The sequence below is a fragment of the Oryctolagus cuniculus genome, chromosome 6, assembly GCF_051225735.1.
Source record: "Oryctolagus cuniculus isolate XC-2025 breed Fujian yellow rabbit chromosome 6, ASM5122573v1, whole genome shotgun sequence".
Classification (NCBI taxonomy): domain Eukaryota; kingdom Metazoa; phylum Chordata; class Mammalia; order Lagomorpha; family Leporidae; genus Oryctolagus; species Oryctolagus cuniculus.
Genome location: NC_142872.1, coordinates 37,000,856 through 37,027,659, shown reverse-complemented (window position 1 = coordinate 37,027,659; position 26,804 = coordinate 37,000,856). Strand labels below are relative to the sequence as shown.

General features: G+C 40.5%; 2 protein-coding genes across 17 annotated transcripts in view; one reads left to right on the top strand and one right to left on the bottom strand.

Annotated features, from left to right (window-relative positions):
* Positions 1–26,804, top strand: part of LOC103347914 (ovomucoid) — a 140,681-nt gene that overhangs the window by 79,289 nt on the left and 34,588 nt on the right. For 3 of the 16 annotated variants that reach the window (XM_089334948.1, XM_089334946.1, XM_089334944.1), the window contains exon 3: positions 20,782–20,931. The exons of 11 other annotated variants lie outside the window; for them this stretch is intronic. The gene's annotated coding sequence lies outside the window, so the exon portion shown is untranslated. Of the gene's footprint in view, positions 1–20,778; positions 20,932–26,804 lie in introns of all 16 variants that reach the window. 2 more of the 16 variants (XM_089334949.1, XM_089334945.1) reach the window with 1 other exon arrangement.
* On the bottom strand, positions 12,053–20,762 carry SPINK13 (serine peptidase inhibitor Kazal type 13). Its single transcript, XM_051844383.3, has 5 exons — positions 20,609–20,762; positions 19,220–19,321; positions 15,360–15,397; positions 14,529–14,656; positions 12,053–12,292 (listed from the first exon to the last, which is right to left on the bottom strand). The coding sequence occupies exons 2-5, from the start codon at positions 19,296–19,298 to the stop codon at positions 12,241–12,243; spliced, it is 297 nt and encodes a 98-aa protein (XP_051700343.2). The 5' UTR covers positions 19,299–19,321; positions 20,609–20,762; the 3' UTR covers positions 12,053–12,240.

Here is a 26,804-nt window from a genome sequence, read left to right as displayed (position 1 = left end):
ATATGAGAGACCTGAATTAAGTTCCTGGCTCCCAGTTCTGACCTGGCCCAATCCTGGCCATTGTAGGCATTTGACAAGTGAACCAAAGGATAGGCACTGTCTATCTCCTTCTGTCTCTCTCACTCTGCCTCTCGAATAAATACCTAACTCTAAAATAAGTAAATAAAAGGATGATAGAAACAGAAGTTTAATGTTTGCTCAAAATACATTAGAACTTTTGGGGCTCCTTGTTATATATTATTTCAGATTGCTAAAACTTAAATATCCATACAGAATAGCTGAGACATCATTGAAGACTGGATCAAAGATGTGTATCTGAAATCTGAATTTTTAGCAAAGGTGGATGCTTAGCTATTACTTTTCAATAACACTCACCACAATGTTCTCATACCTGGTGTACAATATTAATATAAGTACACTGGTGAAGCGTCTTCCTGTGTAACTTGACTAGACTTTTGTAATTTACATATATCTAAATATAAAGGATTTGCTTTTCTTCATTGACAATAATTGCAAAACTGACTCTGAACAGTTACAAAAATTGCACATTACACTGTCAACAAATATGGTCTTAAACTGAAGTTTTGCATAGACTTATATTCTGATACTGATCTTGAAATGACAAGAAAACATACGGGATGCTTCCTCAACCAAAGAGTTAGCACTATATCCAAGTCAAGTTTTATTTTCTGTCAAAAGAATATTCAGGAATAGGAAATTTATGGTTTCTTTCAACAAATGTAAATTCATGTTGGCAAACTTTACACAGCAATTTTTGGAGCTGGCTGCTGATGAAGGATTAGAGGCTAATTTTAAAACATCAGTATCCTGGGGCCAGCGCTGTGGCGTAGCGGTAAAGCCGCCACCTGCAGCGCCAGCATCCCATATGGGCACTGGTTTGTATCCCAGCTGCTCCACTTCCAATCCTAGGAAAGCAGTAGAAGATGGCCCAGGTCCTTGGGCCCCTACACCCGCATGGGAGACCTGGAAGAAGCTCCTGGCTCCTGGCTTCGGATCAGCTCAGCTCTGGCCCTTGTGGCCAATTGGGGAGTGAACCAGTGGATGGAAGACCTCTCTGTCTCTCTGCCTCTCTTTCTCTTTCTGTGTAACTCTGACATTCAAATAAATAAATAAATCTTTTTTAAAAAATCAGTATCCCTTTTCTCATTTAGTATAAAATTTAAAACTGAAGATCCTGAGCTTGCTGAAATTGCTTTAAATGCTTCTCCAAAATTCATGTAAATATTCTCTGTGGAATTGGCTTTTTAAAAATGGGTGTTATTTAAGTAAAACAACAACACAGAAAGAATTTAGATACACATTATCCTCTAGAGACATTGTCAACAGATTAGGTGAGTTAACAAGCAAGAAGAACATGAAAACAGTGTTCTTTCAAAATGCTCTGTGTTTCTTATGGGTGATTCATATTTTACTCAACATTTATACTTGAAGAAAAACAAAAATTGTGTAACTGTATCAATCATGTATATGTGCACTTTCAAATAAACAGATATGGTATTTTTGTTTTATTCATGTCCATTGTCATTTATATATATTGATTTTATTAAAATTAATTTTTATCCAAACTTACAATTGTTTGGCTTATACTTTTTCTGACTTTATCATTTCATTTTCTAGTAATTCATTTTAGTATCTCCTATAAATGTATTAGTCTTTGAAATTTGTTATTTAAAAATTTTAATGTGTTTTATCTATTTGAAAAGCACAGAGTGGGAAGAGAGAGAGAGAGGCAGAAAGAAACAGAGATCTCCTGCTTTCTGATTCAGTCACCAAATGACTCTGACAGCCACGTCTGGATCAGGCTGAAGCCAGGAGCCAAGAGCTGAATACAGGTCTCCTACATAGGTGGCAGGGACCCAACTCCTTGAGCCTCCAGGGTGCCCTTAGCAGGAAACGAGGGTCAAGTGTGGAGAGTCAAACCCGAGCTCTCTGATATGGGAAGCAGTTGTCCTAAGAGGCACCCTAACCACTAGGACAAACACCCTTCTCAGTCTTTGCAATTAAAGAAAAGGTTTGTCCTTAAAAGCATACAGTTTCAGACCTTCACTAGGGTGTTTGGTGACTTTGTGGTTGTAGATAGAATCATAAGGAGATAAAAGGAAGAACAGCATGTTTGACAAGCTTCATGACTGAGAGTGAAACTTGAAAAACTGAAACAGGGACAGCTGGGAGAAAGAGCTGGCCTATGAGAAGTGATGTTTGAGTCTGAACCTTTGGATTGCAAGTTATGGTATAAAATTCAGATAGAATGTATATCAGGAGATTTGAACTATGGGACTAGAGCTACGGTCACGAAAAAGATGAAACTAATGCGCCATTTGCACAGAAGTCATAGTGGAGTCACGGAAATAATAAGGCATTCAAGGAGAATAATGTCTAATGAGATCTGAGTGTCTATATTTTCTCACAGTAACTTTCATTACAATTGATTTATAATTCTTATTAATGGTGTGATTCTCCCAACTCATTCAAACTTCCCTAATATTGTACAGGAGAAAGGAACACAGGGTGACAATGTTGATAATAAAATAATGATGGTGATATAATTGTAAAACAGTGACAATAATAAAATAAGTGCTGTAAAGGAGTCCTTACATACCAAGTGCAGTTCTTCTCACATAAGAAAATTAAGTCACATTTGAACATTGCATGATATATACATGTATCAAGATATCTCATGATATCCCATCAGTATTTAAAGCTATCTAATAAAATTGAGTGTAATTAACTGAAAGAAAAAAATAAAGTTAAGGTACAAGTGGGTTAAGTAACTTGAAAGTCAGTACTATGTATCAGAATTGAAATTTGAATATAATCTTCCTTTCTCTTACTCTCCTTCCTTCTCTCTCTTTTTCTCTTTCTTTTCCTTCTTTCCTTGCTTCCTTCGTTCCTTCGTTCCTCCCTCCTCTCCTCCCTTCCTCTCTCTCTATAGACAGAGACACACACAGAAACACACCCATCTGGTGATTCACTTCCTAAATGCCCCTAATGCCTCAGACTAGGCCAGAGCCAAATCCTTAAGTCAGGAACTCAATCCAGGTTTCCTGCATGGGGGATAGGAACCCAATTACCTGAGCCATCACCTACCACTTCCCCAGCCTTGTTATCAGGAAGCTGGATCATGAGCCAGATCTGAGTTTCAAATCTAGATACTCCAGTATTAGATGTGGGTGTCTTAACCAATGTCTTAACCACCAGGTCAAATGCCTGCTCCACACTGCTTGTATTTTTAAGTACTGACTACTGACCACTAAAGATGTGGTCATGAACCTTGCTCAGAATCATTAACATCAAGCCACACAATGTCTCTGGAGAATTTGTATTGCCTATAGGGAAAATAAATTTTTTAAGTGCATTTATCTTTCAGAAAGTCTCCTCTAATGAGTGGAACCAATGCTTCTCAAATTATATGCATGAAAATTCCCTGTGGGTCTTGATAAAATGCAAATTTGACTTAGTACATCTAAGGTGAGATCTATAATTCTGGAGTTTTTAAAAGTTTAAATATTTATTTTTCTTTACTTGAAAGAAAGAGCGAGAGTGAGAGCGAGCAAGTGAGAGATATCTTCCATCCACTTTCAGTCTCTAACCAGGTCTGAGCCAAGCTAAAGCCAGGAGCCAGAAACTATCCACATCTGCCATGTGAGTGACAGGAACCCAGGCAACTAAGCCATCATCTGCTGCCTTTCAGGGTGCACATTAATAGGTAGCTAGAGCAGAAGCAGAGCAGAAGCAGGACTGAAACCCAGACACTGGCTATGGGATGCAGGTGTCCCAAGTGGCAGCCTTAACCTGCTATGCCACAACACATGCCCCTGTAAATCTGCATTTTTAACAATGATCTGGTGCTTTGAAGAGCAAGAGTCTGTAAAGTCATGAGGCAGATGAAGTGTTTACTGATAAATTATGTAGAAGAGCCAAGCTCTAGCTCCAAGTATTAAAGTATTGAAGGAACATTGTTTTAATGGCTTGTCATCTCATTTAAAGACCTAGACTTCTATCCATGGCTTAAAAAGCCGCACCTACACGATGTTATTGGAACCTTTGTATCTGTGAACTTGACATTGATTCCTAACTTCTCCTATCTCCCATCTCTCTGTTAAAAGTATTAGGTAGGAAGTCAGATATGAGCTTATGTGTGTGTGACAAAGGCCTAAGGAGACATTAGGGTCCAGCATATGCATCTCAAAGTCATCCCGATAACTTTCAGGGGCAGCCCAGTATTTGCATCCTGCCCTGCCCCTTCCCTTCTACCTGATAACCTGCCAGGCAGGGGTCCCTGCCCCTTCTACCTGATATCTGCACTTCAATTTTCCTGCTCTGGAGGATTCTCCAGGGGGTCCTGCCCATCCTTGCAGGCTTCCCCCAATCTGATAACTTCAGGGGGAAAACTCAGATAGGAGTTTTTAGTATTTACATCCCAAAAGTCCTTTGTTCCAGGAGGAGCAGAGGCAGGAAGGCAAGGCCCATCTCTTTAAAAACCCCCAGCCTCAACTAGACTGCGTGCTCAGCCCTCTGCCTCTCTGCTTAGCTGCTCACCTGGCCTGCCCGGGTGTAATCTCTCCACTCAACCATGTAACTCCACTCTCCCCCAGTCCGAGCGACTGGGCACTCTCTCTCAGGTTCTGTCTGGAGAGGTGCCCATCCGTTCTTACGAATGTCCTTACCCTATTAAATCTTGCTATTTTACTTTCCACTACTCTCTGTCTCACTCCTGAATTCTTTCTTGCACAAAGACAAGAACCCTGCCATTCACCAGTAACAAAAGCAGGGGAAAATAACTCTGGGCCTTGCTGATTGTGTGTCTGGAGCTTCATCCTCAGCTTTCACCTGGCCTCCTTCTCCTACTTCTAGCTAAGCCAGCTGTCAGCTCCTCAAATTGATCTTCCGTGGCATCGTATGCTTCTCTAACATTCAGATTGTGCTTTGGTAGTTTGTGGTTCTTGTTGTCCTTCTAGAACCGTGCCCTTGCACAACCCCTTTTGAATGTGAAGTCTGCAAGAACAGGGGTATATCTGCCTTGTGCCTCATATAGTGAATGGCACAGAATAGATACCCAATAAGGATTCTTGAAACCAACAGATTTCATTTGCCTGGGCTCTAAAAATATTTCTTACTGTTTCATAGAGAGTAAGTAGCTCTGGAGATGAGAAAATAGAGTAACAGCATATAAAATCTAAAAAGTTGATACTAAGAGTATCAGCTGATTTATTGCAAATAGCTGCAAAGAGAGCAAGAAAACGAGGCTTCCACATGAGGACTGCTTTTACAATTTTGAAAACAGCATTTTATCTTGGTGCGCATTTGTCCATTAGTGCCTTTAGGCAGAATGTTTTCTTAAAAGACAGGGTTAATATTTTTAAGATGATATGGTTTGTATCTTTTGGAAAATCTCTTATTGTTTCCTCTGTCTGCCCTCTTTTTTATGTGTGTTTACAGACAATATCAGTTTATAGCTAGCTGCAGCATATCTTGAGTTCAAGTCTCAGTCTTCCTTTATAATCTATGGTATTACATAGTTTGCTTACCTTGTGTTAAGTTTAGCTTAATCATCTATAAAATGGGGGCAAGAATGGTATCAGGCTAGTAGGGCTGTGGAGGAGATTGAGACAATAAAAATAAGATACACTTCTGGCTTTTGGCATGGTGCATGAGTTCATTGAACCTGGCATAATTGTTAAATTGTCTCTGCCCATGCGCTCTGCCAGGGTGTCCTTCCACCCCTTCACCTGTACTGGAACACTCACATTCTCATGTGGGACCTCATGTCATTGTTTCCATTCTCAGCTTATACCCAGAACCCAGAACCCCTTATCAGAGTCCCCCAGGTTTTCTACCTGTGTTCATGTCTGTCTCCAAACAGCACAGGATTTTCACATTAAAGTGAAGATAGTTAAAGGTAAGAGATTTCTAGGCTAAGCTTCATTTGTTTTTCTACTAAAGTAGAATAAATGTGGGCTCTCTACTTTTTGGTGAGAAAAATAAATGATGGAATTTCCCCTGATTCCCCATTTTTATTCTCCTTACACCACCCTTCTCATTTGGGAGAAGATTTTTATTTTGGTTATCGTAATTTTTGGTAGGGCAGAGATGGAGAGACTAAATAATGAACTAGTGTTAAGCTGTAAGAGATGGTTGGTGTTAACAAGGGAATATTGTAGAATATGCTTGGCTTTGGAGCCCTAAAAAAACTGATGTTATATCTTCACCAGCTCCGAAGAGAGCCACCCTCTTGGAATCAACTCATTAGGTGAGGGCACCGAGAGAGGGAGAAGGAAAATGAAAGAAGATGAGCTTCCCTGTGGCCAGTAGAGATGGTTTGTGTGATTAGCTGGAAAGGCGATGGAGAGTTGAGAGCTGCCCATGAAGTAACTAGTCAAGTAAACCAAATTAGAAGAGTGAGGCTGGCATCTAGTGGTAGAGATAAGTAATGTCCCAAACACAAAGGAGCCCAAATGCAAAGACTACTTTCAGATATTATCTCCCCAGCCTCAAATGTAGTAATAATTTCATCTTTCTGTATCAGCCAAGACCATTTGGTTATGTGGCAGATTATGAAGAACATCAGTTTGAGGTGGGTGTTGTGGCACAGTGGGTTAAACCTCCACTGGGATGCCCACATCTGTATTGGAGAGCCTGGTCCTATGCTTCCAATCCAGTTTCCTACTGATGCACATGAGAGGGAACAGATAGATGATGGTCTAACTGCTTGGGTTCTTATCACCTATGTGGGAGAGCTGCATGGGGCTCCTGGCTCCTGTTTTCTGTCTAGTCTACCTCTGGCTACTGGGAGTGCCTTTAGGAAGTGACCCTGTGGATAGATCTCTCTAGCTTTGTCTCTCCCTCAGTCACTCTGCCTTTGAAATGAATAAATAGGGGCCAGTGCTGTGGTGTAACATTTAAAGCTAGAGCCTGTGGGCCCTGTATCTCATGTGGATCCTGGGTCAAGATCTGGCTGCCCCACATCTGATCCTTTTCCCTGCTAATGTGGATCTGCTCAGCTCCGGCCATTGTGGCCACCTGAGGGGGTGAACTAGTAGATGGAAGATCTCTTCTTCTCCCTCACACTAACTCTGCCTTTCAAATAAATGAAAAAATAATTTAAAAAGGGAAATGAATAAATAAATCTTTAAAAATCAGTCAAATAAGTCAAGGAGTTTGTTGATATTTGTGTTGGGAAGAATGAGATGAAGTGAATATAAGACATTCTGGAACAAGAGTTGGGGGGGCAGTGACATCAACTCCTCCTCTCTTGCTCAGGCATACACCTGCTCTCTCCACCCTCTCAGCTCTCCTCTCTCTCCTTCAGTTAGCATGTGTCCCTCATTCTCTCCTACTTTATGTGGAATTTAGACATGAGACTGGGGTAGTAGGTCACGAACAGCTGTGTGTGTAGGGAGGTCTTAGTTTGTCTTCTCTGCTCCAATACCTATGCCTTGATGACTTCTAAACTTTTTGCCAGTCCATCAAAACTCCAATCCCCAGATCTGGTCTTTAGAGGGAAATTTTTCCTAGATTTCCTAAGTCATTCATCTACAAGATAAAAGATAATCACAATAGAAGAGGATACTCCTCTCATGTTCTTACTCTTGCATATCTGTGTTTCTCTTCCATGTGGACACTAATATTATCTATAATTTCTTCCTGAATCTGCAACAGAGATAAGACTCTATAAGCTGGTTAATACATATTCATTGGATAAATAAATGAATATATATCTAATATTCAAAGTGGAGATGGATATACTCATAGCATAATTTGATTTAGTAGGTTAAATGAAATAGTTTATATAAGTTATTCAGTACAATGATTGACATGTATAATTCCATAATGGGGTGAATGAAAGTGTCATTTTAAAACTTGTCTCTTCTGTGCTGTAGTTTCTCAAATGATTTTGTTATATGGAAGCATTAGAGAAGTTTCACACCTAAGGCCAGTATTCGCACCACTAGAACATCCTTTGGAACTCATCAGGTTATGCCTTTCTGTTGGAGAGTGATGCTGTTTATTTGCATGCTTTTAATGACTACAAAGAGTCCTGTGTATTAAGTTTAAAAACTCGCATAAAAGGTAGAGAAGGTGATGCCCACTTCCTTTTACGACTTATGTCAGTCACAAGTCACATAGGTTGTAATAGGAAGCAAACCCAAGTCCTTATGCTGTGTCTCTTTCCCTCAGTTCTCTGTGCCACAGAGCCACCAAGAGAAAACCTTTTCATCCCACAAACACTGTACAACACTCTTAGCAATTTTGAGGAACTAGCATTCTTTTCTGTCAAGGAGAGAGCATGCCCTGTAGAAGTGAAATGTATTCCCTAGTATTGATCACAGGGATATTGAATGCCTTGCAATCTATTTGTGTCATGAAATTTGAGGAGTTTGAATAGGAATGATGTAATGTAGGAATGAATTCTAAATTAGAGTAGCACAAGTGGGTTTCCCCAACACATAAACACATTGCAGAGTAGCACACTTGACATTTAAAATGTTCAGCTGAGGGACTGGCACTCTGGCTTGGCAGATAAAGCCACCACCTGTGGCTCGAGTCCCTGCTGCTCCTCTTCCGATCCAGCTCTCTGCTATGGCCTGAGAAAGCAGCTGAGGATGGCCCAAGTGCTTGGGCCCCTGCACCTGCGTGGGAGACCTGGAAGAAGCTCCTGGCGCCTGGCTTTGGATCAGCTCAGCTCTGGCTGTTGCAGTCATTTGGGGAATGAACCAGCAGATGAAAGACCTCTCTCTGTCTCTCTCCCTCTCTCTATTTCTCTCTCTCTCTGTAATTCTGCCTTTTAATAAATAAATAAACAAATCTTTAAAAAAATAAGTGAAATGTTCGGCTGAGACTGCCAGGTTAAGGTATGGATGATCAACCAGGTGGACGTGAAGCACCATAGGACAATGACATGAATGTTGGGAAGAAAGGCTATGTTAGAAGCCAAAATACATATGTTACTTTGGGAGCATGGCCAGAGTGTAAAAACAGTGCTAAAGTGACTGATTAAGCTACCATGTGCTTAATGTTGCTTTTCCAATAGGACAGAGAAGCAAAAGCCCAGAAGCTGCCTCAGAAAATCAATAAAGTGCCAGTCTCCCCTGCAGTCCTGTAGCAGAATGGGCATGCTCTACTCTGCTCTATGCCAGCATCATCCTTGGGGAAACTCCGGAGTCAGCCAGGGCAAGGAAATGCAAGGAGCATTTAGTAATGAGGATGAGCCTGTAGGTGAGCTTATTTATCACACAACCAAGGATCTGGGGGACACAGTGGATATGTTTGTTAGGGAAGGGACCCACAGAATAAGGGCTAGTGAGAAGAAGCATGAGATAGCAAGAATATTCAAGAGATGACTTTGATAAAGACATTCTCTAGAACTCGCTAGTTGAGATACAGCTGATCTTTTGGTATTCTGTTCTCTTGGAAAAAAGGCTCTGTTGCCATGATTAGTAATTCAGCCATGGTCTATTGCTTATGGATTTTCTTTTGCAGGAATATGATTTTCTGTAATCATGAATTCATATTAAACTTTTTATAAAAGTTAACCTTTTTAAAATTTATTTATTTATTTGAAAGTCACAGTTACACAGAGAGAGAAGGAGAGGCAGAGAGGTCTTCAATCTGCGGGTTCACTCCCCAATTGGCTGCAGCCGCCGGAGCTATACTGATCTGAAGCCAGGAGCCAGGAGTTTCTACTGGGTCTCCCATGCAGGTGCAGGGACCCAAGGAATTTGGCTATCTTCCACTTCTTTCCCAGGCCATAGCAGAGAGCTGGATTGGAAGTGGAGCAGCTGGGACACAAACCGGTGCCCATATTGGATGCCAGCACTGGATGAGGAAGCTTAACCTGCTATGCCACAGTGCTGGCCCCAAAAGTTAACATTTTGAGTGGTTGTTGGCCTAATGGTTAAGATGCCTGCAGGGCATTCAATAGCTCGGATCAATAATAGGGAATACATTTCACTTCTGCAGGCATGTTCTTCCCTTGACAGAAAAGAATTCCTGGTCCTCAAAATTGCAAAGGGGTTATATATTTTCTAGTTCCTGGGTTCAAGTCCTTGCTCTCTTAATTCTAGCTTCTTGCAGAGCAGACCCGAGAAGAGGTCAGGTGATGGCTCAACTTCCCAAATCCCTGCCATTCACCTGGGTTGGATTCTCAGTTCTTGGATTTGGTCCAGCCTAGCCCAGCCCTGATTACTGCAGGCACTTAGAAAGTAAACCAGCAGGTGGAATTCTGTCTCTGTCTCTGTGTCTCTGTCCCTGAACTTCTTGAATACTTTTTAAAAAATTGACCTCTTTATATATATTTTAATGCCTGGGTCAAGATGCCCATATGGCCTTTGTGACCAAAGAGTGGTTTCCAATATAGTTACACTCTCAGAAAGGATTTTTGCAAAAGCAATACATCCAGAGACTAGTTCTCTTCCCCCAAAGTCCTTTCTTCTTGAATTTATTATTTGGCTTGTCTCAGGGAACAGAAAACATGACACCAACTCTATAAGAGAAGAGGGAATTTATTATTCCATTTAAAAGAGAAGTCAAAGAACAGACGATGCAGGGATGGCTTGAAACAAGAAATTTATGTCATCGAAATATAGTTTCTCTCTGTTTCTTTGTCTCTATTTTGTTTTAATTTTTAAAGAGGCCCTATTTTCTCTCACCAGAGACTAGTTTCAGTTTTCAGGCAACATTTTCCAGGTCCATGTCTAAGAGAAAAGATGGTCTTTCTTGCAGCACTTCCAGGTCAAGACTCTGTTTGAGTCATCTACTGATACTTATAATGATGTTTGTGGTGGGAGGACATCCATTTGTAGATTAGAATAGGCCTAGGTGGTAGGCTCCACAGGGATCATGATGGAATCAACACAACTGAAGACAAAAGCTGAAGTTTGATAAGTTTGCTAAGAGGTAATTAGGGTTTCTGACACTAGAAATGTATATATTGGGATATGAAAACAGGCCGGCACCGCGGCTCACTAGGCTAATCCTCCACCTTGCGGTGCCGGCACACTGGGTTCTAGTCCTGGTCGGGGCGCCGGATTCTGTCCCGGTTGCCCCTCTTCCAGGCCAGCTCTCTGCTATGGCCCGGGAGTGCAGTGGAGGATGGCCCAAGTACTTGGGCCCTGCACCCCATGGGAGACCAGGATAAGTACCTGGCTCCTGCCATCAGATCAGCACGGTGTGCCGGCTGCAGCGCGCCAGCCGTGGCGGCCATTGGAGGGTGAACCAACGGCAAAGGAAGACCTTTCTCTCTGTCTCTCTCTCTCACTGTCCACTCTGCCTGTCAAAAAAAAAAAAAAAAAAAAAAAAAAAAAAAAAAAAGGATATGTAAACAGCAGCAGAAGATGTCCACTCCATTGCTTTCTTTAAACCTCAATTCCCAAAACAGCTGCTACCACCATTCCATGTTGGTTATAGTGAGATATTTTTGCTACCTGATGTGAGCTCATAGAAGATCAAAAGACCTGAATCTTGCTTAACAAATGAAGGAATACTAGTGACTTTCACCAAAGGTCATTACCTGCCTGAGGCCAGATACTAGGCAAAGTGATGGGTGACTCTTCTACATAAGCAATGAAATAATCCAATCAAGATAATTATGGAACTGCTACAGCCAAGGACACTGATAGCTAATATAACACAAACTAAGCAGTGACAAGACTGAGAGCAGAGTTTGGATCTCCTCATTTCCATGCTAGTGTCACTGCTTTGAGTAACAGACATCCATTGGCATGACATTCCTCATCTCTCTCTGATAACTTACTTCTCCAACTAAAAAAGGTGTTAGGTTTTCTGTTTGGGGAGTTTGCAGAAATAGCAATAGGCCTAAGTGACTCAGTGGCTCCCTCCTTTGCAGGGAAAATATTTTCTCTTTTGCTTGTCTACAAGTGAGACGAACGCAGCGTGGAGTGGCTGTGCAAGGAAGCTTGTGCTCTGTGAGCATTACTCATTGGGGGGCCAGAAAACCCACTTGGTGAACAGAACTTGGAAGCTCCAAAATAGATATCTTTAAATAATCAGGTCCCAAAAATGAATTGTCCATTAGTTAGTTCCTTTTTATTATGTTTATTTGTAATAAAGTGATACTTGGTGAGTTACATTCCCTTTTTCCCCCATTTTGTTCCAAATTTGGTACAGCACAGGGATATGTTATTTAATTTACACCATCAAATTTCAAAAGAAGTAATATTTGGAAGCTAAAAGAATAAGCAAATGGAGGTATTCTGTTAATCATTCATCACATTTTCCATATTTGGCAAATTGAATACGAGAACCAAATTCCCTAAAGGGAAGAGAAAAGAAAGAAGATTAGTATTATAAGGAGAGTGGGCATTGTTCTTGAATGCACTTTCTTTGTCTTTTAAGTCCTATAAAGAAGGCTGCTTTACAATTTCCTTTACATCCGTCATTTTTTTATTCCTGTTTGTCACCACCACAGTTAGTACATTCTTTATGTGTTGATTATCCAAAAAGTGTTCTGTGAAGTTTTCTTTTTTTAAAGATTTTTATTCATTTGAGAGGTAGAGATACAGACAGTGAGAGGGAGAGACAGGGAGAAAGGTCTTCCTTCCGTTGGTTCACTCCCCAAATGGCTGCAATGGCCAGAGCTACACCGATCTGAAGCCAGGAGCCAGGAGCTTCTTCCCAGTCTCCCATGGGGGTGCAGGGACCCAAGGACTTGGGCCATTTTGTACTGCTTTCTCAGGCCATAGCAGAGAGCTGGATGGGAAGAGGAGCAGCCAGGACTAGAACTGGCGTCCATATAGGATGCCGGGACTGCAGGCGGAGGATTAACCTACTGCACCGTGGTGCTGGCCCCATTCTGTGAAGTTTTTCTTTTTCTTTTTTTTCTTTTAATTTTTTTTTTTTTTTTGACAGGCAGAGTGGACAGTGAGAGAGAGAGACAGAGAGAAAGGTCTTCCTTTGCCGTTGGTTCACCCTCCAATGGCCGCCACGGCTGGTGCGCTGCGGCCGGCGCACCGCGCTGATCCGAAAGCAGGAGCCAGGTGCTTCTCCTGGTCTCCCATGGGGTGCAGGGCCCAAGCACTTGGGCCATCCTCCACTGCACTCCCGGGCCATAGCAGAGAGCTGGCCTGGAAGAGGGGCAACCAGGACAGAATCCGGTGCCCCGACCGGGACTAGAACCCAGTGTGCCGGCACCGCAAGGTGGAGGATTAGCCTATTGAGCCACGGCACCGGCCTCTCTGAAGTTTTTCAAAAAAAGTTTCGTCCTGTAACCCATTCCCATCTCAGTACTTTTCTGTTCAGCATAGACATACTGGATTTTTCTACCAAGAGGTAAAATATAGCCACAACAGTGATACTTCTAGACCTATTCACCCTGTTGTCTTGGCTGATATAAATTTGTATATTTTCGTTGTAATAAATAGATACAATGAAAATAACAGCTGTTATATTTTATGAGGCCTTCTAGTAAATCATCAAACCTGAGTAGGCTTGGGACCCTCAACCTAGAAGATCTCAAAAATCATGGAAGGGTACTGTCAAGACATAGGCTGACTTATAAAAATAGCATCAAATGGTGCTAAAATATATCACAAGGAATGTCTTGATTTTTAATCTAAATTTCCTACTGAAATTATTTGAAAGGCAAATAATATTACAAGTTAGCTATTAATTTTTATGCATGTAAGAAACATAACCACTTTATTACTCATGTGTAATAGTATTTGTGCCTATATATATGTATATATGTCTAGGTCTTCATTTATACCCATTGCTTTATCTTCATCTTTATCTGTTTCTATATCTATTAATTTCTCTCAAACGACATTGATAAGGTACTACACATAGGCTTGTCAGTGTGACTTGTGAAAGAAAATTTGAGTGATTTTTAAAATAATGGATTTTCATTTATTGTTTGAATATAATCTGTAGACTTCTTATAAATATGATCCCTGAAATTCTCCCAATATATCATGTATGCATTTCTATTAAAAATGTCTACTGTGAATGTTAACTAAATTTTTAAAAGAAACTTTTACTGTCTAAATAGTCTGCTCCTGATATTTCTTTTTTAAATTTTAAAATGTGTACTCATTTTTACTAATTTGAGGGACAAAGAGGCAGAGACAGGCAGATGGTCAGTCAGATGGACAAATTTCTTATGCAGTGGTTCACTCCTCAGACATTTGCAACAGCCTAGACTGGGCCAGGTTGAAGCTGAGAGCCAATAATTCAATCCAGTTCTCCCACATGGGTGGCAGAAGACCCAACCACGTGAGCCATCACCTGCTGCCTCTCACATGAACCTTAGCAGAAAGCCAGAATTAAAAGTGGAGCAGGACTCAAACTCAGCACTTGGATGTAGGCATCGCAAGCATTGTTGTAAGTTGTGCCACATGCCTGTCCCTACCCCTAATCTTTCATGAACAACAGACTATTTTTTTTTAATGGTACACATCAGTAAAACCTAATTCCTTGGCTTATATTGTTTGGAACTTACATGAAGAAACATAGAGAAAAAATATAGTAATGGTGTTTTATTTTTAACTTACCACTGTTCAGTGCAGAAGAAACACTCATTCTGGTAAGTACGCATGTTTGTAGCACACACATATGCTGTCACATTAGGACAGTTTGCTTCATAAAGAGGATCCAGTGGTTGATATATATGGCACGGGGGCTGCACATACCACAAAATATCATAGGAGTAATGAATATTCGTATTATTTAATTCCATCTGTGCCTTGCCTATCACTCCTGCCACAGATAGAAATAATAGCAAATCTTAACAATTCATTGATCTTTTCAAAAATTTCCTGTGCTCTGGCTTCCCACCAGGTGACCAATTTTTGTTTTTGTTTTTCTGACTGTAGTGTCTGCCCCCATCCCATCATCTCCTCAATCCATACCTTATAATGTCCATGCTTAACTCCAAATGTGAAGTTTTCATTTAACCTTGGTCTCTAACTCACAGAAGGAAGTTTCTGAGTGGAGAGACAGATGTGTTTGTGAATTCTAGACGGCTCAAGAGTGGTTGGTAAAATGAAGGTTCTGTATCAAGACTAGGAATAAATTTTGGACTTAACCACAATACAGCTTTGTGACTTTGAGTAAATGACAGGTGTTATTTCACTTAATCCTCAGAAATACACTGACTCATATATTTTATTTGACTATATGTATTCATTTTACTATAAGTTATTACTATACTATCATGCTTTTGTTGCATTGGAAAGCATCTAAGCCAGGAAAGGTTAAGCTACATGCCAGAGTCCAGATAAAGTCCTTTCTTTCTACTTTACTTTCATTAAATTTTAGATAAGTCATGTCAAGACTTTGATCATTATTAGAAAGAGAATCCAGAATTAGAAATGCAAATGTACCATAGGCCATTTAGAACTGTCACGTGGTTTGAAGATCCCTGCAAATAAAGTACAAACAGTAAGTTAAAGTTCCCCATGGGATATGATTTTTCTTACTGAAACTACTTGGAATAAAGAAATATGACAACTATACATTTGCTCAAAAGTATACAAAATAATTTATAGCAACAGTATTTGTAGACAACATTCCTGTGTTAGCTACTTTATCCGTTGCTTTTATTTTCACAGTCATATTTATGGCTTTCCTATGTAACTGAAGAGAGTAAACACTGTTGTGTGGTTGTATGCATAACTTATAAACAATGTTATTTTCAGTGAGTTATTGGACTGTTGTCTCTGATTTCCTCCTCATTATAACTGGGATAATTATTTGCATTTTAAGAGTATTGCAAAGATTAAATGTGATGCAGTAAGTAATGTATTAGGCTAGTTCCTATGAACACATTGTGCTTAAAGGACTCAGTGATGACAAGAAAACTTAAGGTTGGGTGGGCATTGTGGTATAGTGGGTTAAACTGCTGTGTGTCATGCCCACATCCCATATTGGAGTGCCTGGGATCAAATCCCAACTCCACTTCCTATTCAGCTTCTTGCTGATACATATAGGAGGCAGCAACTAATAGGTCAGGCCAAGTATTTGGGTTCCTGCTACCCATAAAGGGACCCAAATAGAGTTCCAGGCTTCCAGTTTTGGCCTGGCTTTCAGGAGACTGAGTTTGTAGGAGTAGAGGAATAGGAAAGGGCTTATTGTAGTTTGGCTATTACTTACTTCTCACTGTTAAATATTTAAAACATCAGAAAATATTCTAATGTTCCCAAAGTGAGAATTTTCAAAAGTTAATAGAGAAATGCTGAATAGTATTTAGCAGTATTTCCAAAAAGTAAACAAAAGACCTGATAATCTTTCCAGGACCAGATCATGCTGAATAAAAAATGATCATGTTTTTATCTAATCCTATAAAGTCAAAGTATTTACATGACAAAAGAAGTTGGGTGTAGTTATGAGAAAAGAAAAATAATGCGCCTCGTTTAGTAAAAATAAAATAAATTACACATATATACTGCATACCAAGTAAGAATAAACTTCAAATGAATTAGGATCTGAATATTAAGAATGAAACCAGGAGAAGACATTTAGGTTAGTGGTTAAGATACCCACATCCTATGTCAGAGTGCTTGGGTTCAAATCCTGAATCTGGTTCCTGACCAGTTTTCTGCAGTGCTGACTCTGAGAGACAGCAATGATAGCCCAAGTACTTTAAGTCCCTGTAACGCAAGAGTAACCTGGATTGAATTCCTCGTTCCTGGTTTGAGTACCAGCCCACCTTGAGCCACTGCGGGCATTTGGAGAGTGAATCAGTAGATGGAAGCTCTCTCTGACTTTCTCTCTCTTTCTGCTTCTCAAATGAATTTTTTTAATGAAAAGAAAATAAGGCAATGCAAAGATTAAAATATGACAGAATCCCTCTTTAAACATAATTATAGGGAGAGACTTTGTGAAAATGACTCATTTATTTAAATACATTAACAGAAAAGACTGATATATTTTATTACATAAAAATAAAGATGACTTCTCGGCAAAAAAATAAACACATATAGGCTTAAAATGTATTTGATAAAGAGATAACATCTCTAGTGTATAAAGAACTATTTAAAATTGATGAAATAAAAATAAAATCAATTTAGAGCATGCAAGATACCAAATACATACAGTTCACACTTACCCACATCCTCAATAAGGATACAGAATTAATCCTTACAATCTGCAAAAAGTGTTCAGCTTCACCCATGAGAAGAAAATTGCTTGATTAAAAATAGAATAAAATGTCATCTCAGCTATCAAATTAGTTGTTAAGAAAGATGTATTTTCATGTTACTGGTGGGAATGCAAATTGGTATGTGATGGGTCACAGTGACATTTATTGAACCAACCAACTATTATGATTAATCGAATTCTGTCCAACTGAGGGTTACATAAAATAATAAAATATATTGCAGAGAATCTACACCTAGCAGATAATTAATTGATGGTAGCTAAATTTTAAATATTCCTTTACAGAGCATTTGCTATGAAACATTTATGGAGAATGTAAGAATGCAAAAGTAGGTAAGATATACTGTAGCATCAGCTTTACTACTCTGTCACTTCTTCCCAGTGTACTAGTTTCCTGTCACTGCTGTAAGGAATTATCAAAATTAGTGACTTCAAATGACATAGGTTTATTATCTCACAGTTCTAGAGGTAGGAAGCCCTAAAACTCAGGCACCAGCCTGGCTGCATTCCTTCTGGAATTCTAGGGTGTGGGGAGCAACTGGGAGCAACTCGGACTAGGCTAAGTTACTGGAATTAAGACTTATTCTATGCATCTGCTCTCCCACAATATGGCGCTGGGAGAGAAGAAAACAGCTTCTACACAGCTGCCTCCAGTTCAACCAATAAACTGTAGGACCTGCTCCTGATTGGAGGAGAGCAGCGTACTCGGCGTGTGGGTAGCAGAGTTGGGATTGGTGGAAGAGGACTATAAAGGAGGAGAGAGACACCATGCACTGGGGAATATCTATCTGAGGGAACACCTGTGCAGCCCCCGAGAGAGCCGGCCAGCGGTGTGCCGCTCCCCCGCGGAAGTGGGGAAAGTGGCCAGGGGGAACCGCCCTTCCACGGAGGTGGAAGGGATGGTAGCCAACCCGGGAAGAACCAGCAGCAAACCCGGGGAGGGCCGAGCAGACAAAAGAACAGCGCAGGGTCCTGTGTCGTTCCTCCACGAAGACGGGGAGCGACACTAGGGAAGAATCATTTCCTTACTTTTTTCAGCCTCTACAGGACACCCGAATTCCTTGAACCATGGCTCCATTCTCACACCATTCCAGCCTCTGCTTCCACTGTCACGTCTCCTTCTGAGCCCTGTCCTCCTGCCTCCCTCTTCTAAGAATCTGTGATGATATTGTTCCCACCTCAGTGATCTAGAATAATCTTCCCATCTCAAGAACATTAATCAGATCTGCAAAAATCTCTTTTTCCAAGAAAAATAGCATATTCAAAACTTCTGGTGATTGATATTAGATCTTAGATATTTTAAGAGGTCATCCTTTAACCTCTATTAGCAAGTGACATAAGGTTTATCCCCAAACTATTCAGACACACACATGATCTGAGCACAGTTCTCACAAATGCTTTTGTGTCTGTTTTATTTTCCATTATCATCATTTAAAGAACCTGCTGAAGCCTGGATGAAAATACATTGTTGTTTTATCAGCAGAAAATCATACTCACACAAACATTACAATTTTGTCTACTCTAGAGGATTTCTTTAGAAAAGGGCATGAGAATCCACAAGGCAGAAAACAAGTCTGACTTTTCCATTTAGGAAAACGTTATTCTTTAAAAAAAAGATTTATTTACTTATTTGAAATGGAGAAAGAGAGAGAGAGCAAGTGATTTCTTTCTCCTGGTTCATTCCCCAAATGGCCACAACAGCCAGGTCTCTGCCAGGCTGAAGCCAGGATCCAGGAACTCCATTCTGGTCTCTATATGGGTGACAGGGACCCAAGCACCTGTGCCATCTTCTGCTGCTTTCCTAGGCACATTAGCAGGGAGGTGGATCAGAAGCAGAGCAGGCAGGACTTGAACTAGCACTCTGATGTGGGATGCTGGTGATGTAAGTGGAAGCTTAACCCACAGTGTCACAACGCCGGCCCCACAGGGAAATATCTTTCCATGATGCTTGATTTGATTGACAGTCTCAAAGGCTTACATTTAAACAAAGCATTCCCCATCCAATATCACAAATGACTTTTTTCCCTTTTGTACAACTTTAAGAAAATCAGATATTTAATATCCGCCAAAATACAAGGTCACTCACCTGAAAAAACAGTATGTGCCAAAGTAGAGGATACCAGGAAAAATATGATCTTTGGAGAAAGACAGCCATTCGATTTCATCTAGTATCCTTCTTTGGTGAAGTCTACAAAAATAGCCAAGACAATTTGGTCCTAATCTCTGGGAGAGCTGGCTTTCCAAACCATCAGATACCCCATACCCAACAGGGTGCCATTGCACTGCAGTTGATCCTGACAGCCTCGCTGGCCTGAAAGGTCCCTCTGCTCTTGGAAAGGGGAGAAAACTAACTTTTTCCCTTCTGCCAATAATCAGTCTACATACATCACAGTCCTGGCCTGGAAGAAAAGTTGACCCTAGGACTCTCATTCAGGCGTCAAGACTCCAAACATGTTAACTATTAATAAATTTTCCCTACAGTTTATTACCTAAACTGGGATGCTCTTATTAGTGATTATAAACATGCCATACAGTCATAAGAATTCTGGGACAATAGGTGTGAAGTAGGGTTGTCCCTCATATGCAGGCACATGTCACCCTGTAACACAAGCTGTTTGATTTCCTGGCATGGACTAGTTTCTCTCACACGAAGTACTTCATTTCCTAGCTAGTTTCTCATTTTGCTGGGCCAATCACATGGGCACAAATATAAAGCTGTGATTACGAATGGAATTATTGGTCCTGGGTTATACCGATTATGTGTACCATCCATGATATAAGAATCAGGATACATACATATGTACAGACAGGAACTTAAGAAGTTTGTAGAAAATGAAATTAAACCATATATTTATTTTGGTGTGAAATATTTTGAAGCCCACATAGAGTTTTTTCATAATACACATTTCCATTAACTTTTTGGCCTTGGATTGATTTATTGAAATGAATGAGATGCAAGAAAGCATGGAGTTGGTAGTCAGAAATCAGAGTTCAAGTCCTAGATTCAGCATCTCCTGGATGTGTGAGTCTCAGAAGAAATATGAACTTTGTAGAATATCGAGAGGGCCAATTGGTATTAATATAAAAGCTTAAATACACTAAATTGGCGATTTATTAAATCAAACTTTACTTTGTAGAGATGGGACTGTTAGACCCAGAGAGAAGAGACTATTCAAGTCCATTTCTTCATTTTCATCATGATCTAGGGAATTCATGTCTCTCCTCCAAATTCTAGCAGGTGGGCACATAGAGAAACAAAGGAGAACCACATTAAGATAGAGACTCCCCTTATTTTCACCTGCAAAGAAAAGGAGGGTGTTGGAGGAAAAAAGTAATAAAAAAAAAAAAAGAGAGAGACTCACTGTTAATGTTGAGATCTTCCAGTGATGGGAAAAATCACTGATATGGATTAAGGAACGTGAAGGCAAAGAGAAATTACCTGAATGATGGAACTAAACCTGAGGTCCCAACTAACCTTGAGAAGAGTTGCTGTTCTGAATGTCTTGTGGCCAGGAATGTGGGGAGCAGAGTGGCAGTCTCCTTGCTTAGGACACTGACCACTTGTGTGGCATGAGTTTGCTCTGAGGGTTGTTTCTGAAGCTGATCTATCTCTTGAGCCACCCCCTCTGATGTTTCATGCTCCAGCAGGCAAGGACAAACTTGGAGGCTCTGCACTTCTGATTTCTGTTTGTGCGTCATGAGAACAAGAAGAACGGACAGCTGAAGGATTCATTACCTGCATAGTAGGTTAATGTCACACCACGTTCCAGAACTTTTGGTGAATTTTGATTCAAGCAGGTACTAGTCTTTCCAGACTGCTCTATCTCTACTTCTCACAAGTCTAACCTGTTTTACATTTTTTGGGTATATTTTTCTATTTGTTTGGGAAATCACAATGTCTCAAATATTTGCAATGCCCAAGCCTCCCATTTCTCCACTTGTTGCCCTGCACCACACCTCAGCTCTGGCAAGTTCAAAAATTTGCCATGATTTTGAAAAATCCCACCTCTCAGGCTTTAATTTATGCTGTATTGTTAGTACCTTGTTGTTTTGTGTTCCTGTACCAGACTGAACCCTGTAATCTGACATTTATATTTAGCCTCCTTACACGTCTGTCCATTTCTCTGTTGACATCATGCTCTGTAGTCTCCTCTTTCTTCCAAGTTAGGGTCAATTCAGCTTCCAGACCTTGATTATGGAGAAGGATAGAAAAAAATACTATACAATTGACTATACAATTCTGCTATTGTTGTTACTTACCTATGCCCTCTAGACTCTCAAGGAAGCCTCTTTAATGTCCTGTTGCTACTTAGGCCACCTGTCCCATACAAATCCCCCCCCTTTTTTTTACTGATTAAAAAAACTGCAGGATGAATTAGCCCGTTTCCCCTCTTTAACGTTCTAGACACTTTTCCTGTTTTGCCCTTTACTCTATATCAACTTACCTAGGGATCTGCACATTCATTTATTTGCTTCTTTCTATTAGCACCTGTTGATGTGGTTCACATTCCTCATCACACTCACTCCTAATGATGCCACAAAGGGCAGAGATGTGATTAACTCCAAACCTCATGTTTGCTTGCTTTCCTTACATTGTTTGAGAAAATGAATGTTGTGTTTGATTTGTTCTCCAACAGTCTTCTTAGAACTGTATCCTGAGAATGTTATGATATATTTTGCCTTTGTTGGCCAGCATCTTTGTTTTTTCTTACATTAAATCTCACTGTTTTTCAAAACCAGTGCTTTTAAACCCTTTAAAACTGCCTCCAGAGTAATTAGTTTATATGTTCTATGAAACAAATGATCCTCTCTGTACTTAATTGTGATTTATAACCACAGTGAATAGCTTTTTCTTTTCCTTTTTTTTTTTTTTTGTTTTTTTGGCCACATAATAGGTACTCAGTAAATATGTAAGAGAATAAGAATGGAAAGAACAAGAAAGGGAAGAAAAATCCATCCATCATTTTTTTTTTTTTTTTTTTTTTTTTTTAGATTTGGATTCTTTTTTTTTTATTTTTTTTATTTTTTTTTTTTTTATTTTTTTTTTTATCTTTTATTTAATGAATATAAATTTCCAAAGTACGACTCATGGGTTACAATGGCTTCCCCCCCCATACCGTCCCTCCCACCAACAACCCTCCCCTTTCCCACTCCCTCTCCCCTTCCATTCACATCAAGATTCATTTTCGATTATCTTAATATACAGAAGATCAGCTTAGTATACCTTAAGTAAGTATTTCAACAGTTTGCTCCCACACAGAAACATAAAGTGAAAAATAATAGATGATTTTTTTTAAAATGATGATGAAATCAGATCAGACCTATTGTCATGTTTAATCCCAGTGAGAGTCAAGTTGGGAATTGAAAATTTCTTTTTTTTTTTTTTTTTTTTTTTTTTTTTACAGAAGATCAGTTTAGTGTACATTAAGTAAAGATTTCAGTCGTTTGCACCCCCATAGAAACACAAAGTGAAATATACTGTTTGAGTACTCGTTATAGCATTAAGCCTCAGTGTACAGCACGTTAAGGACAGAGATCCTACATGAGGAGTAAGTGCACAGTGACTCCTGTTGTTGACTTTACAAATTGACACTCCTGTTTATGGCATCAGTAATCTCCCTATGCACCAGTTATGAGTTTCCAAGGCTATGGAAGCCCCTTGAGTTCTCCGACTCTTATCTTGTTTAGACAAGGTCATAGTCAAAGTGGAGGTTCTCTCCTCCCTTCAGAGAAAGGCACCTCCCTCTTTGAAGACCTGTTCTTTCCACTGGGATCTCACTCACAGAGATCTTTTTGCCAGAGTGTCTTGGCTTTCCATGCCTGAAATACTCTCATGGGCTTTTCAGCCAGATCTGAGTGCCTTTAGGGCTGATTCTGAGGCCAGAGTGCTATTTAGGACATCCGCCATTCTATGAGTCTGCTGAGTATCTCACTTCCCATGTTGGATCACTCTCCCCTAAGAAAGGGAAGAAAAATCCATCCATCATTTTTAAAAGATTTTTTGTTTATTTATTTGAGAGGTAGAGTTACAATGAGAGGGGGAGATGAGAGAAAGGTCTTCCTTCTGTTGGCTCACTCCCCAGATGGCCGCAATGGCTGGAGCTGTGCAGATCTGAAGCCAGGAGCCAGGTGCTTCTTCCTGGTCTCCCTTGCGGGTGCAGGGGCCTGTACACTTGGGCCATCTACTGTTTTCCAGGCCATAGAAGAGAGCTGTGTTGAAAGAGGGGTAGCTGGGACTAGAACCAGCGCCCATATGGGATGCTGGTGCCGCAGGTGGAAGATTAACCTACTGCAACACAGAGCCAGCCCCCCATTCATCATTTTTTGTTTGTTTGCTATGTTTTTGGAAATTCTTCAAATTGTGTCTTTTCAGATGTATTTTGGAATAATTGTTTCTAGTGCACCAAGAAATAACCCTCCTGAAATCTTGATTGCAGTCCTAAATTTGGAAAAAGAAACAACATTAAATATAGTCTTTACATCCATGAGTGTCATGTTCCTTCTTTCTGACTTGCAGGATAATTTTTCCATTTTTTAGATATTTCAAGAATGTTATTTCCAAAACACTGACATGAACTCATCACTGACTCAAATCCTCCATTAGTTCTTGGTTGCTTATTATGGGATTAATACTTATGGTAAAATTTGAATATGAAGAAAGGAGCATTTTAGTTTGTGTAACTGAAGTCAGCTTGTTTATTTTCCTGTGAAATAAGGTTACTAGGGCCAGCACTGTGGCATAGCGGGTAAAACTTCTGCCTGCAGTGCTGGTATCACATATGGTTCGAGTCCCACTGGTTAAAGTCCCGGCTGTTCCACTTCTGATTCAACTCTGCTATGGCCTGGGAAAGCAGTAGAAAATTTTTCTCCTCTATCTCTTTATGTGTATCTCAGGATTTTCACACTTTAAATACAAAATAAATAAATAATATTTTAAAAGTACTATTAATGAGGCCAGCGCCACGGCTCAATAGGCTAATCCTCCGCCTGTGGCGCCAGCACACGGGTTCTAGTCCCGGTCGGGGCGCCGGATTCTGTCCCGGTTGCCCCCCTTCCAGACCAGCTCTCTGCTGTGGCCCAGGAGTGCATGGAGGATGGCCCAAGTGCTTGGGCCCTGCACCCCATGGGAGACCAGGAGAAGCACCTGGCTCCTGCCATCAGATCAGCGTGGTGCGCCGGCCACAGCACACCGGCCGTGGTGGCCATTGGAGGGTGAACCAACGGCAAAGGAAGACCTTTCTCTCTGTCTCTCTCACTGTCCACTCTGCCTGTCAAAAAGAAAAAAAAAAAAGTACCATTAATGAATCAAATGATTGTGATCCTGCCCTTCCTCATCAAAAGATGTCATTTAGTATTTATAAGTTGCACTTCTCTTCAGCAACTGAAGAGGGCGCACGTACACCATGTAACCTAGTAAATACTTTCATCACAATCTTGTTCAGAAAAATTCTATACCTTTTTTGATAAACAGAAAAATAAAACCAGTGTACTACAAAACTATAATAAAAAGAAACATACATAGGAATTAAATATTTTAGGCCAATATTACTGCCTCTTCATGTACATATATACATAGTGGACATATCCAAATCAGAGATAACTGTACCCAGCATTCCAGTGTAAATTAAATCACTGGTTGTGGATTCTAATTCTGATTGTGACAGACTATCCGTTATTGGACTTGCCTTTCACACTGTGAATAATAACTAGAAAACTAAATAAGATTTACAGAATGGTTATGTTCAGACATTAGGCCACAGGCAGCATAGAACTAAGCTGTCATTCCTGAGGGAAAGCAAACTTCTGCTTGGACTCCCCGGCTTGTCCCAGACACCTTGTTGGAAGCTGTTGACCTCATAACTCCTGCATCTGTGTATCTGCAAACCAGCATCACATGAACAACTTCAAGTTCTGTCTGCAAGCACTGGCCTAGCGACAGGGACCTTTTGGGATCTGCCCAGTGCTGGGTTTTATGGGTCTGGCAATGAGTCTCCAACAGTCCTGTGATTCTTTACTGTCTGGTGAAGGTTGTAATAGGAGTTATGGAAGCAGCTCCTCACCTGCTCAGGTAGGTCCTAGGTATGTCACACCTGGGTCTCACAGTCATCAGACCCTATGCAGTCTTATGGGAGCACACAAGGCCTACAAGAAGCTAGTGTTGATTCCCATCAAAACAAGTCTTACCAGTGCACAGGTGTCTACCTGTCAATGGGGCAAGTCCAGAGAGTCTGTTCTCGGGTACTTGCCAAGGGAAAAACCATCAGGATCTGCCGAACATTGGGCTTTACCAACCAAGTACTTAGTCCCAAGACACGGTCCCTAGGCCCCTTTCTATCTGTCAAAGGTTCAAGGATAGTGATAAAGGCAGCTCTCTAGTCAATCAGACTGGTCCCAGGTTGGTCACACCTGGGTTGCATAGTCACAGATCCCCACAAAGTCCTGGGGGTGTCTGCTAAGCCTACCCCAGTCTGTCAGTGACACACATCAAAATAAGTCTGACCCTTCCAAACACAGGTCTCCACTTGACATTTGGCAAGTATGGAGGTTCAGAATGTGAGCACTGGCCAGGAGTAGAAGTCTTTAGGTTTTGAGACATGAGCCTAAGCTTTCTCTTCTGACCTCTCCACATGACTGAGGTTTCCTGTTTGCTGGAGGTTAGGTGGGTGAGAGGCTACCTGCATGTAAAGCTGAAAATACTCTGCAGAAATGGGCTTGGGGACTGGGAAAGGGAGGTTCACTCTGACTGGATGTTTTTGTAGTGCTCTTGGCAGTGGGATTCAGTTCATTTTTCTTCTCTCAAAATGTGTGTGTCTCTGCATACCAGGCTCTGTGGAGCTGGTGGAGGGGTGACACAGGCAACTATTTCCTTCTTGCCTTTTAAATGAGATTTTTCTTATGACATGGTGAGGCACTGTGGTCTCTCACCTGGCTTCTGTAGCTCTTGTGAAGGTGACTGGGTGCGTGCATAGTTATTCATGATGACGTCTGGGTGGGCAGGTGGTCACAGAGCCTCTGACTCCATTGCCATCTTGGTTTGGAATCCTTCATGCATATTTTTACATGTTCTTTTAAAATTTTTAAAAAAATTAATTAGTTTTTAACAGATTCAGTGTAATTTGTAGATATAATTCTAAGAATGTAATGATATTCCATTCTTCCTTCCCTCTTTCCCCCCTCACTTTCCTTCCTTCCTTCCTTCCTTCCTTCTCTTTCTTTATTTTTTGTTTTTGAGATAACATATTTTAAATTTACATTAAGTAAAAAAGCTTATATATTCTTACATTAGATTCTCAAATAAATTGCTGTCTAATCTCCAAGATATGCCTAACCACTCAGATGCCTGAGGTTACATATTGTTTACAATTCTCACCATTACAAGCCTCTGCACACAGTGTCAGTGAGTGATTTTATAAGAAAGAATATTTTATAACAATTTATTGTCACTTGATAATTCATTAAAACTTTTCATTTTTATAATGTTTTATAAATTCTTAATTTTTCTGTTGTCTTTCCTTTTTATTTTAGACATGGAAATAGAAAGGAAAGAATATGGTCCGGGCCGGCGCCGTGGCTCAATAGGCTAATCCTCCACCTTGCGGCGCCGGCACACCGGGTTCTAGTCCCGGTTGGGGCACCGGATTCTGTCCCGGTTGCCCCTCTTCCAGGCCAGC